The sequence below is a fragment of the Oncorhynchus clarkii genome, chromosome 5, assembly GCF_045791955.1.
Source record: "Oncorhynchus clarkii lewisi isolate Uvic-CL-2024 chromosome 5, UVic_Ocla_1.0, whole genome shotgun sequence".
Taxonomy (NCBI): domain Eukaryota; kingdom Metazoa; phylum Chordata; class Actinopteri; order Salmoniformes; family Salmonidae; genus Oncorhynchus; species Oncorhynchus clarkii.
The window spans coordinates 30,785,643-30,799,314 of NC_092151.1; the positions used below are offsets into that span (position 1 = coordinate 30,785,643).

The window sequence follows — 13,672 nt, forward strand, 5'->3', positions numbered from 1 at the left end:
AAAATTGAATTGGCCTTCTTTTCCTGGTGCCATTGGCTTTTCAGATAAATTAAACCTCTGACAAGCAAAAAAATACTCATACGGAACAAAATACCATTTTTTTTGCAGCAGAAAATGTATGTCCTTAGATGAGAGTAGAATAAGCAAAATGTTTATTTTTTTTTAAAGTTGTAATTTTTTTTGAAAATAAATAGTGGCATTCTCTGCTTGTTAGAAGAAGCAGGTTTTGACGACGGCGTGTGAAAACAACAGAGATGACCACAATGTTTGAAAGCATCCGACGCCCAGGCAGAGTGGCACAGGAAACATGGCAGGCCGGGGATCAGCAAGGGTACGGAGGGACGTCTGCAGACTAGCAGAGGTGCCCGCTTCCCCTGCCAGGGCTGGATGGATGTGTTAAAGCGGGGGCTGTCTTTTTCTCCAGCTCCGGCCCTGGTCGTTCATTGTCAGTTTATCATGTAAGACAGGCCGCATGTCAGCTATAGAAGGACTACTATGAGAAAGACTACCCCCAGCATAACCAGTTGGGTTTTTAACAACATGCCAGAGCATCGGGTATAGGGCACAGGAGAAGAGGAGAGCAGACACAAATTAAGTTGACTTAGTTAAAACTCAATCACCTGACACCGTCATGCGCATATCATTATTCCACACTGCAGAGAACTGAAAATTCAATCTGCCTGCCGAGGACTGATATTGACAGAAATAAAATGTGCCTAGTACAACGAGGAATAGGGATAGGAAAACAATAACCCGTCAAATGGCATCGATGGAGGAAAAGCCAGTGGTTTTAATAGTACATTTCAAGTGCAGGCTTCAATCTGTGCCATGGTTTATCAAATTCTACCTTGGGAGTTGGATGACTTTGCGTAGAAGCCACATATTGGTATTCATTTATACAATATACCCAGTAATGAAATGAGGTCCTGTTAATTCTCTGTTTTTACTGTTTGTTGCATTTTCATTCTCTTTTATCCTTTTAAGTTCTGAAACCCCCAACCCCCCTCCGTACTACTCTCTGCCTGTCACTCAGCTTTGTCTTTTGTTATCTCAAAAGCAGCCTCTTTTGTCATATCCCAAATCAAATTGTCATTGCAGCACTGATAGTACTTTAGAGGAAACCCAAAACACAGTACAAGCATCATTGAAACTATTCAATTATTCAACATGTTATCCAAATAGTGTTTTGTTCGAGGAGGAACACTCTACAGCCTCTTAATGCAAAGTGACAGAATTCAGCCTAGCACACCCCCTTCCCCCCTCTACTCCACACCATGTCCTTATCCTTTGGCTTCTATTGTAAAAATGATTTTATTTTAAGAGGGCATCCATTAGGAAGTCTACTTTTTATTAAGTGGCCGGGGACACCAGAGCAGACCAAAGAGCAAGCGAATTAACCAAACATAATAACTTGTATAAATCAGTGTCATGTTAATATACATTTACTTACCACAGACTGCACAGCTCTTTAAAGTTTATGTGTAGAACATTTAAACATCTTTGGTGAATTATTTAGCGGACTGGCCACCCCTCATAACCTGGTTCCTCTCTAGGTTTCTTCCTAGGGTCTGGCCTTTCTAGGGAGTTTTTCCTAGCCACCGTGCTTCTACACCTGCATTGCTTGCTGTTTGGGGTTTTAAGCTGGGTTTCTGTACAGCACTTTGTGACATCAGCTGATGTAAGAAGGGCTTTATAAATAATTTTGATTGATTGACATACCACTCCTCCTGTTTCTGACAAGGATCCAGACTAAGAAGAGATAAAGCTAAATCATCTGAGATATTCAATCCCCTTACAGTGAATGTTAAAGTTGGCCATAAAGACAGAAGCGTGTAACTGAGGGGCTTGGAGGGAGTCAGTTACAGCAGGATAGCGGCACTATATTATATGATAACCACGGCAACAAAGCCCAACAGAAATCTATCAAAGGGCTGACTGTCAGTATTGGGCTCATCCGGCCAGAGAGGAAGCAAGATTGGCTGGCACTTTATTTTTCTGTTGATGTCATGACAAGAGTGTGGACCCCTGGTTTCAATTGACACCAAACAAAGATGACATAGGTGACAACGGCAAGATGACCTCTACTGGCTCCATCCCTGGGGTTGTCACTGAACCTCTGGAAGCTTTCAGAGCAAAAACAGAGAAGAGCCTCTGTGGAATACAGATTGACAGAATGGTACTTGATTAGTAACCAGGCAACCTGTCATTAGTTCTACACATCTCAAGCTATAGCCTATCTTTAATTGTGAGTGTAAATGACATCTCCTCTGACAGTCATATAGCCCTATGAGTGGTTGTGGAAGAAGGTGTTAGCTACACAGCAACTGACTGGTGAGGATGGGGAACAAAGTCTTCTCTACTCCTACGCCATATCTCAATGTGTTACTATTGAATTCTGGCCTCAGTCACACGAAGCAGTATTTTGAAACACATTTCATGCCAAAATCTAAATGCAGAAATAGCTAGCAATTTTATCCCATTTGCGCAACGATTCATTTGTTTTTCTCTAGTCAGATCTTCAAACAGCATTTTCATTATCTCCAGGACAATACCAGTGTCTACATTATGTGAAAATGTCACCTTTCTACATTTTGTAGAAAAAAAAAATAAGTTAAAAGTTCTAACCGATAACATCAAAGGTTCTAACTTTTTAATCATGCCCTATGATGTCACAGCATATTTTAAAGACCTTTCTTCTCATGTGTTTTTAAACCACATCATAGAAACACACCATTTTCGCATATGTAGACACTGGTTTGGTGCTGAAGATAATGAATGAGGTTTAAAAGTGGCGGATTCGCCCTTTAAGCTATGCTTATGTGAAGCTATTGTTGGGTTCACCTTGGGGTCATGATAGGGGCTGTACCAAATGTTTGATGTATTAAAAATAGTTGATTATGCTTATGTTGTATTAATAGAAGGGTCCTTAGGGTCCTAGACTACAGATATAGATATATAGATAGTTATATTCATTATAAAGGTTTAATATTGTTCCACAGTCTTTTCTAGTCTACATCTTATAAAGAAACGGTCAAGAAATGTGTGACTGTGAGACAGAACTCTGCAAAGGAGTGAACGAGATAAGAGACTAGTCAGACATTCCACTATAAATCAACTTGGGGAGTGGACATTTACTGCTGAGCCTTTAGATAACACTGAAACTCTTGTTTGTATAGTTGTGTATGCATGGGCTTGGTCTCATGAGTAAAAGGTAATGACGTAGGCAGTGACATCACTAAGGTTGAACTTCGGGCTTAATAAAATAACTTGGACCCTTTACTATTTTGCAGAGCTTACTCGGAAACATGCATGCTATGTTCCTGTTGTCAACTTCTGTTTGCAATTGCATTAATAAAGTTTTTTGATTGATTTAATTAAAGATATTGTCTGAATGCTAATTTCACCAATGAGCCAATGATTGACAAGGAACGAACCCAACACTATTATTGACATCCGACAAATACCTGATTACAAGATAAATGATAAATTATAAATGATTGATCCATTGAGATGCATTTTGGATGGAAGGACAAAGGAACGAACAGTACAATACAACATTTGAAAAGCAACACTACTACTAACATGGGATAAGATGGCACAATTGTGCCAAAAATGTAAACCCTGCAACATAGCCAAAAGAACCAGCTGATTCCAGATTTGAACAACAACCACAACTTGACAGCGACATGAGCGAGCGGTGCTTCCTGTAACACACTCCATTACTAACACAAGTCATGCTGAGGAGAGATGCAATCATCATGGGTCGCTGACCACAATTCCTTCCCGATTCCACGGCTGAAGCCATCACTTAGCCCGTTGCAGCCTGGTTAAATTGGCACATTAACTATGAGCTTGAGCCTTGACACTGATTAGTCAAAAACACCCTCAACCTTTCCTGTGTTCACTAACAATGACTGGATGTTTGGCAAGGTGAGAAACAATCTCTGAATTCTTGTGGAACAAAGAGGCTTTTGCTAATAATAACGGTAGGGCTTTCTTTAAAAAATGCTTTTACAAGAGTGATAGTCAATACTGAAAATGAGAATGTATCTTAGCTGTAGCGAGAATACCCGACCAGAGGTTACACAAAACTGAAGAAGACCAGATAGAACTTGACGGCCTACAAATACAACACCTCAGGCAACTGTACCCTCAGGGCTGAGAGGTGATGTCATTGTTAAGCAATGCTAATCATTTGACTGACATATGACATTGCCGTACTGTTTAACATATTTTCTTATCGTCATAGACAATGAGTAACACCAAGCAACAGATGGAGAAAATTCTGATCACAAACCCACAATGGAACAAATCCAGGGACTCATGACAGATCCAGGTCCTTTATGACAGGAGACTCCCATCTTAGCTCCACAGTGTACCCTGACCCCAACTGCACTCTCAACACCCCTCCCTGCTCCCCCAGCAGTATGCAGCTCAAACCCTGACGTGTGATTGAGACGTACCGCCGTGAGTAAAGCACTCTGGGCCACAGGGTATGTACCTCTCCACTGGAGCCAACTTGCTTTTTCTATTTATTTTTTCCCCTCCCCTTACTCTCCACAGTTGCTTTCAATCCCTTATCTGCCAGACAGGTTTGAGTGAGTGAGTGAGTGAGTGAGTGAGTGAGTGAGTGAGTGAGAGAGATGGGGAAGGGTTGGCGAGGACAAGCCAATAGAGTAATAATATGGTATACAGAAACATGATAAGTGCTGGAAAGGAAACAGTGTAGATGTCAGAAAAGATAAAGGAGAATTGAATTTGAACTGTTGGTCTTCCACTAGGTGCCTCAATGCTTTATAAGGTTAGTCGGTAATGAGGTGTTTCAAAATCAGCCATGTACAGTACTGAACAAAGTGATTTCCTTTGAGCCCAAGTAGCTCTAAAATCTGTCAAATTCATCATCTGGATTTGCCAGTAAGAAGTTTATAAGGTGCATTATTTATAGCCTTTAATTTTAAACAGGAAACTTAAAACTGCATACACAAACACACCCACACACAGATCTAACCAAAAACACTAAGGCATAACAAAATGCACCATCTTGCAGATGCCAACACAGAGCAGAGCAGTGGCCACTGCATATTCTGGTGTGTCGCCCTGCTTTCAAATGATGCACAAAAATGGGAAAGAGAAAAATGGGGGGGAAAGGATTCCTCTGCGGCCTTTTCCTTCTGTGCCTTCTATGCTCATCCATTCTCAATGACATTCATGGTAATAAATCAAGACTGGGCGCTGTGGCCAGAGGGGCGAGCATCTGAAAGACCGGTCAGTGAAACACTCCCCCTCCAGCCTACCTGTGACCACCATACTTCATTCACAAATTAAAATGCAGAGATGGGAACTGAGGGAGCTGAGTGGAGTCTCACTATTCTGCTTTTGAATAAAGGGAGATGTGTCCGTCTGCGTCTGTGTTTCATAATGTGTTAGCGTGTGTGCAGTAAGGCCTAAGTCTTGGTATCATCCTGGGGCGTCAACATTTTGTCGTTATGTAAGAAAGGAGAGGGAAAACAGATACGGAAAAAAAATACTGATGGGATAGTGTGGGATTCCCCTCCCACCAAGTCATTCTGATTTCACAGTTAATGTTTCCTTTTAATCCCCTCTATTTGCTTTATTGCTCAATCAGAAATCAAACAAATATGCCAGCTATATTGTTGGGAGCATCAGGAACATGTCAGCTACTATTACAGTAGACTACTCCACTTAGAATAAAAACACAGAGTACAATATGATGGCCTCATGGCATACATACTGTCAGGAATACCACTACATACACTGTCAGTAGTACTACCATTACATGGAGAAAAAAGTCAATATTGACACATAATATCACTATACTGTATGGCTATCTATCTTCATGTTGACTTGTCAATACTGTCATACTGAGGTGCCCTTTACTTAAAAAAATAAACCACAACAAGGACATACTGTCGTGTAAGTGGATATCAACTGCCAGTTTGGATACAGGTACTATCCATTTCCTACAAATAACTACAGTTGAAGTCGGAAGATTACATACACCTTAGCCAAATTAATTTAGACTCAGTTTTTCACAATTCCTGACATTTAATCTTAGCAAAGATTCCCTGTCTTGGGTCAGTTAGGATCACTACGTTATTTTAAGAATATGAAACGTCACAATAGTAGAGAGAATGATTTATTTCAGCTTTCATTTCTTTCATCACATTCCCTGTGGGTCAGAAGTTTACATACACTCAATTAGTATTTGGTAGCAATGCCTTCAAATTTTTAACTTGGGTCAAATGTTTCGGGTAGCCTTCCACAAGCTTTCCACAATAAGTTGTGTGAATTTTGGCCCATTCCCCCTGACAGAGCTGGTGTAACTGAATAAGGATTGTAGGCCTCCTTGCTCACACACATTTTCAGTTCTGTCCACACATTTTCTATAGGATTGAGGTCAGGGCTTTGTGATGGCCACTCCAATACCTTGACTTTGTTGGAAGTATGCTTGGGGTCATTGTCCATTCGGAAGACCCATTTGAGACCAAGCTTTAACTTCCTGACTGATGTCTTGAGATGTTGCTTCAATATATCCACATAATTTTCCTGCCTCATGATGCCATCTATTTTGTGAAGTGCACCAGTCCCTCCTTTAGCAAAGCACCCCCACAACATGATGCTGCCACCCCCGTGCTTCACGGTTGGGATGGTGTTCTTCGGCTTGCAAGCCTCCCCCTTTTTCCTCCAAACATAACGATGGTCATTATGCCCAAACTGTTCTATTTTTGTTTCATCAGACCAGAGGACATTTCTCCAAAAAGTACCATCTTTGTCCCCATGTGCAGTTGCAAACCGTTGTCTGTCTTTTTATGGCGGTTTTGGAGCAGTGTCTTCTTCCTTGCTGAGAGGCCTTTCAGGTTATGCCGATATAGGACTCGTTTTACTGTGGATATAGATACTTTTGTACCTGTTTCCTCCAGCATCTTCACAAGGTCCTTTACGGTTGTTCTGGGATTTATTTGCTCTTTTCCCACCAAAGTTCGTTCATCTCTGTCACGTTCTGACCTTAGTTCCTTTGTTATGTCTTTGTTTTAGTATGGTCAGGGCGTGAGTTGGGTGAGTTGTCTATGTTCCGTTTTCTATGTTGTGTTTTTGCGTTTGGCCTGGTATGGTTCTCAATCAGAGGCAGGTGTCATTAGTTGTCTCTGATTGAGAATCCTACTTAGGTAGCCTTTTTCCACTTGTGTTTTGTGGGTGTTTATTTTCTGTCCTGTGTTTGTATTTCACCGTACAGGACTGTTTTCGTTTCGTTCTCGTGTTTTGTTTGAGTATTCGTGTTCATTAAAAGAGAAAATGAATACTTACCACGCTGCACCTTGGTCCTCCTCTCTTTCTCCCAACGACGAACGTTACAATCCCTGGCGATACAGTGAATTATAAGTGAAATAATTTGTCTGTAAACAATTGTTGGAAAAATTACTTGTGTCATGCACAAAGTAGATGTCCTAACTGACTTGCCAAAACTATAGTTAACAAGAAATTTGTGGAGTGGTTGAAAAACAAGTTTTAATGACTCCAACCTAAGTGTTTGTAAACTTCCGACTCCAACTGTACGTCTGGGAATTTCCAGGGATCTCACAATACAAGATCATCACGATACTAAGGTGCAGATATGATCTGTATTGCGTTTCTCACAATTCTATATGTATTGTCATTCGATAATTGTGATTTAATTATAATTCGGTGTAACAAACATATTGCTCACTACATGTCTGCTGCAGCGGGATAAGAGGGAGCCATGAGAAACCGAGTTTTGATCAGTCATACTAATTTGCCCAATATTTATTTTTAAATCTGGAAAACAAGCTATGAAGGAAAAATACGGGAGTTTTTGGAGCAGGTACCAAAAACGAGCAAAAAAATTAATTGCGATATTGTCAAGACGATACAATAAATCATCAAAAAGAATATTCTGATACGTTACCATATCTTCTTTCCCCCCCATTCACAACAAATAACCTTGGAGCCCACTTTGACTGACCCGGTAAGGCTTCTGATGACGGCAGAAAATCCCTCAGTGCATGCTGTGGTGCTTGACGTCTGACTGCTACCCAGCCAGGCTGCCCAGTGAATGAGCTTCTACAATGCATTCAGAAAGCATTCACACCCCTTGACTTTTTTCACATTTTGTTGTGTTACAGTCTGAATTTAAAATGGAATAAATTGAGATTTTGTGTCACTGGCCTACCCACAATACTCCATAATTTTTTATTTTTTTTACAAATGATTTAAAAATTAAAAGCAGAGTCAATAAGTATTCAACCCTTTTGCTATGGCAAGCTTAAATAAGTTCAGGAATAAAGATTTGCTTAGTGTTTAACATGAGGTCCCTGTATGGTCCTTCAGTCAAGCAGTACATTTCAAACACAGATTCAACCAAAAAGACCAGGGATGTTTTGCAATGCCTCACAAAGAAGGGCACCTATTGGTGGAGGGGTAAAAAAAAAGGCGGACATTGAAAATCCCTTTGAGCACTGTGAAGTTATTAATTACACTTTGGATATTAATACACTCAGTCACTATAAAGATACAGGTGTCCTTCCTAACTCTGTTGCCGGAGAGGAAGGAAATAGCTCAGGAATTTCACCATGAGGTCAATGGTGACTTTAAAACAGTTACAGAGTTTAATGGCTGTGATGGGATAAAATTGAGGAACGATCAACAACATTGTAGTTACTCCACAATGCTAACCTAAATGACAGAGTGAAAAACATGCATCCTGTTTGCAATAAGGCACAAACAAATTGGCAAAGAAATTAACTTGATTTACTGAATACAAAGTGTTATGTTTGAAAAAATCGAACGCAGCACATCACTGAGTACCACTCTTCATATTTTCAAGCATGGTGGTGGCTGCATCATGTTATGTGTATGCTTGTCATCTGCAAGGACAAGATAGTTTTTTTTTAGGATAAATAGAAATGGAATATAGGTAAGCACAGGCAAAATCATAGAGGAAAACCTGGTTCAGTCTGCTTTCCAACAGACACTGGGAGACAAATTCACCTTTCAGCAGGAAAATAACCTAAAACACAAGGCCAAATATACACTGGGGTTGCTTACCAAGACAACATTGAATGTTGCTGAGTGTACTAATTACATTGTTGACTTAAATTTGCTTGAAAATATATGGCAAGACTTGAAAATGGCTGTCTAGAAATAATCAACAACCAACTTGACAGAGCTTGAAGAACTGTAAAAAAGAATAATGTGCAAATATTGTGTGTAAAGGTCTTAGAGACTTAACCAGAAAGACTCACAGCTGTAATCGCTGCCAAAGGTGCTTCTTTTTTTTTACCCCTTTTTCTCCCCAATTGGTAGCTACAGTCTTGTCTCATCGCTGCAACTCCCATTCGGACTCAGGAGAGGCAAAGGTTGAGAGCCGTGTGTTCTCCGAAACACAACCCAACCAAGCCGCACTGCCCTCTTGACCCGGAAGACAGCCGCACCAATATTTCAGAGGAAACACTGTGTACCTGGCGACTGTGTCAGCGTGCACTGCACCCGGCCCGCCACAGGAGTCACTAGTGCACGATGGGACTAGGACATCCCTGCTGGCCAAGCCCTCCCCTAACCCGAGTGACACTGGGCCAATTGTGCACTGCCCAATGGGTTAACAGAGCCTTGACTCCAACCCAGAATCTCTAGTGGCACAGCTAGCACTTCAATGCAGTGCCTTAGACCACTGTGCCACTCGGGAGGCCCTGCCAAAGGTGATTTTAACATGTACTGATCAGGGATGTGAATACTTACGTAAATGAGATATTTCTGTATTTAATTTTCAATACATTTGCAAAAACTAAAAATAACATATTTTCACTTTATCATTATGGGGTATTGTGTGCAGATGGGTGGGAATATTCTTATATTTTTCATTCATTTTGAATTCAGGCTGTAACTCAACAAAATGTGGAATAAGAAATGGTATGAATACTTTCTGAAGGCACTAATCTAAATCAAGACCTGATTAAATCCATCCCCACCCCCTACACAAAGAGCAGTCATGGCGAGAGCACAGCAAATTTGCTGGCTGGCTGAATGGAAGGACAGAGAGTCCTAACTCAAGAGTCGACGCGTGTCCTTAATGAGAAAAGAAAGTGATTTACAAGCATATGCTCCAGACCCTGCAGTCTGTTTAGTCTGCAGTCTCAATGCTGCTGGGCTGAGAGAGAGATAAAGTGAGAGCGAGAAAGACACAGAGAGAGACCGACAGAGAGAGAGACATAGACATAGAGAGAAAGACATAGAGAGAGAGAGCGAGAGATGGGTTCCACAACATGTGTGGGTTACTATACTAGTCAGGTGTTGTGCATAGTCATAACAGGCAATGCATTGTTCGATTGCCATGGGGTCAAGTTCAAAATGAACGGTGTACTGTATATTGTATGAACCACAACAAAAATCAGGAAAATTAGCACATCTATTGAGTCTATATGATTCATACTCAGGGAATGTGTATGGTTGTACATTTCAACTAGTTTGACACAGTCTGTTGACCCACACACAGATGACTACTACCTCTGAATGTGAATATAAAACAGTCATGCTGTTTACTATCACATTACAATAACACAGGCCTACAGTCGACAGTCACTGTCCAATCACTGAAGCCCCTTAGTTCTTCTAAGGCATATGGTATTCAATTACAGAACCACATGGGTATACACGTGCGCATATATTATATTCATGGGCAGGAGGTGTGGAAAGCCAAAACCTTGTTTTTCATATAGGATTAACTGTGTGTATGTTATTTGAAGATTGACAACTGTGGCCCACTGCTGTGCTTATAAAGATATTTTTCTAAGGGACACAAATAAACACTACTCAATCAATGCAAGGCAGAGTCAACCTCATATGTGGGCCCTGGCCTAAACCTTGCAATTTGCAATGAGAAAATTATGACACTGTAGCAAGCTTACTTTATTATGCATTTCTTAATCTAACTTCCTTCAATGCTGCACATGTCCTAGTCTTCTGCTATGAAAAATGTGTTCATAAAAATACAAAATACCAATTTCATGCAGATTTGCACAGCTAAATTGCAATCTATGCATTCCCTCACTGCCTAATACTTAAGGCTATGCATGTCACTTACAGTGATAATTTGTCATAGTACACAAAAATGACCCAATTGGTGTGTGTATGTGCGGAGGTGAGTGAGAGAGCCATGTACTAATGTTGTCGAGTTCATTCTTGCGTATTCATTACATGAGTGGTGTTTGGATACATGTATAAGTTTCCAACGCTGTTTTACTCCTTGTACCAGATAGATATGGCACAGTGGCTCTTCCCCTTGATTGGCCAACACACCTCTACTTGGGCTATCGTGTTGTTAACATTAAACTGCCATCATTTTCAGCCCTAGATGACACTTCACAGTGTAGAATAAGTATTTACATTTTGAATGTACGAAAACAATTATTGTAATTCAGTAAATATAGTCTATACCACCGGCCAGGCATATGTTAGTGGTCCCTATGAGCAACCATTGTAAAGCCAGTGATGGATTGGGGGACAGTAAAGAGGCAGTAAGATTATAATGTTCTTACCCAGTGTGAAGTATGGGAGAGCGGTGTTGTCAAGATCATCCATAACGGAAATTCGTCCAGGTAGGTCTGTTCTAACGAATAAAAGGAGTCGGGACTCCCCTCCTCCTCCAGCCACGCTCCCCGAGCCACCGCCGGTGAAACTGAACTCATTCTCGCGGAGTGCAGGCAGGGTAGAAACGGTAACGGTTTTAACTTCACACGGGCTCTCTGCGTCGTTTTCCTTCTCCCTCTCCTCATCAAGCATCGCTCCCCCTCTGCTTCCCCGGACTGTAGCGGTCCCTGTCAGCAAGAGCCCCATAAGGAGGAGGACGTGGTGCTTTACTGTCCCTGCCATCCCGCTCCCAATGCGCGGTTCTCTAGCTTTGAGTGCGGCTCTTAAACTGCTTGTTCGTTTATACTACAGCCACTGCACGCGCTCGGTAGTCATGTCTGTCCAGGAGGCGGCAGCACAGGTGTAGTCAGATCTGTAGCCTAATACTTTTTTTTCTCCAACTTGCTTCCTTCTGTGTTGATGTATACACATAATGTATCATAATGCGGATATAAGGTTCTGTGAGACCTCACCATAGATATGAAATGAAAGAAATAGGGAATACATTTGTCTTGAAACAGCTTTTTCATGCAATCAAGGATATGCTTTTCGAGGCAACCAATGGAAGTCGAGTCTCCACGACTGTTATGAAGTTCTAATGTATGCTTTGATGGTAAAGTTCGATTTTTCGTGTAAGTGCATTCATTTTATAATTACAAAGGGTTTTGCATGTGGGAAATAGCATTTTATGTTTGTGATGGATTGACAAATGTCACTTCTATTTTGCTAGGCTGTCTATTTTGTCATGTGTCTGTCTGTGAATGCACTTCAACCAGTGGCGGACTGGGACCATCAATCGGCCCTGGCATTTCTAACACACCGGCCCATTTGTTTGCTTGAGGACCCCATTATAAGCCGGATGCGATCAGTTTGCGCAAACGCACCCACTTTGCTGAAAATGGACCAGCTGGGCAAATGCCAGATGGCCAGTCCACCCCCGACTTCAACTACAGTAAGCCTACTTCAAAGGGTGGAGAAAGGATAGTCTACTGCTCAGAGTGGGAATTACACCATGACATTCGGGGGTCTTTATTGAGTGCACACACTTGAGCCTAAAGATAAAAATTTAATTTAAACGGTATTAACACAACCAGTCAGGATATTTTCATCTGATTGTCAAACAAATCACTTCAAAAAGTAGGCTACCTGTGTTCATTCACTCCAAAATAATTCCATCATACAAACTGCATGTAGCTTAAAAAGCCATTGTTACAAAACACCCAAAAGTTTGCCCACACTCCCTCAACGGTCACTTACCTTACATTTTGCTCCCCCTATGGACATGCCCCCCTCCCTATACTTTCAGTGCATCTTTCTGCAGAAAACACAGAATTTACTTGCATTTACCCTCCACTAGGCCGGCACCACTGCCCGTGGCCTACCCTCAATTTTACACCCATTAACACACACAGGTAGCCTACATTCAATATAATACACGAGTTGAATCAAAACATGTTTTACACTCTACTTCATGAGTTGTCCATAATTCATGAGTTAATACTTGGAGTCTTCACAGGTCGTGCGACATGAAACACTACGGTTCTTTCCTTACATTAGTTATCATCTTACATTAGTTATCATTACTAAGCATTTAACAATTGAATTAGAACATTGAACTTAAACACTTTAGAATTCCTGGATCTTGGACATCTCTGTAAATGCACTGTAAGTGTAATTATACCTATGTAACATTTAATTATGTTTAGACGTGAATACAGTTCATGGGTACACAAATCCAAAACAATCTAGGCCTATGCCATTTCAAAATTGAATGCTTCTAACTGAATTTTAAAACCTCTTCTAACCAAAAGAGTCACCTTATGGACCTACTGTCATTAACTTATAGACTACTTGTTGGGTGGATTGGATGCACAATGGTGTCTAGCTGTAGGCTAGATGTCTAGTGATATTGTCAACCATCATCATCAGCTGATCAAGGAAAGAAAACAAATATTGATAGAAAATAAATAAATAAAGCTAAATAAATGGTGTACTACTTCTGTCCACGGAT

General features: G+C 40.9%; 1 protein-coding gene across 1 annotated transcript in view; it reads right to left on the reverse strand.

The window, feature by feature from the left end:
* Nucleotides 1-11,904, reverse strand: part of LOC139408645 (astrotactin-2-like) — a 447,901-nt gene extending 435,997 nt beyond the window's left edge. The window contains exon 1 of the mRNA XM_071152798.1: nt 11,571-11,904. Within this exon, the coding sequence (XP_071008899.1) occupies nt 11,571-11,904 (334 nt within the window). The remainder of the gene's footprint in view (nt 1-11,570) is intronic.
* Between the last annotated feature and the right edge of the window lie 1,768 nt (nt 11,905-13,672).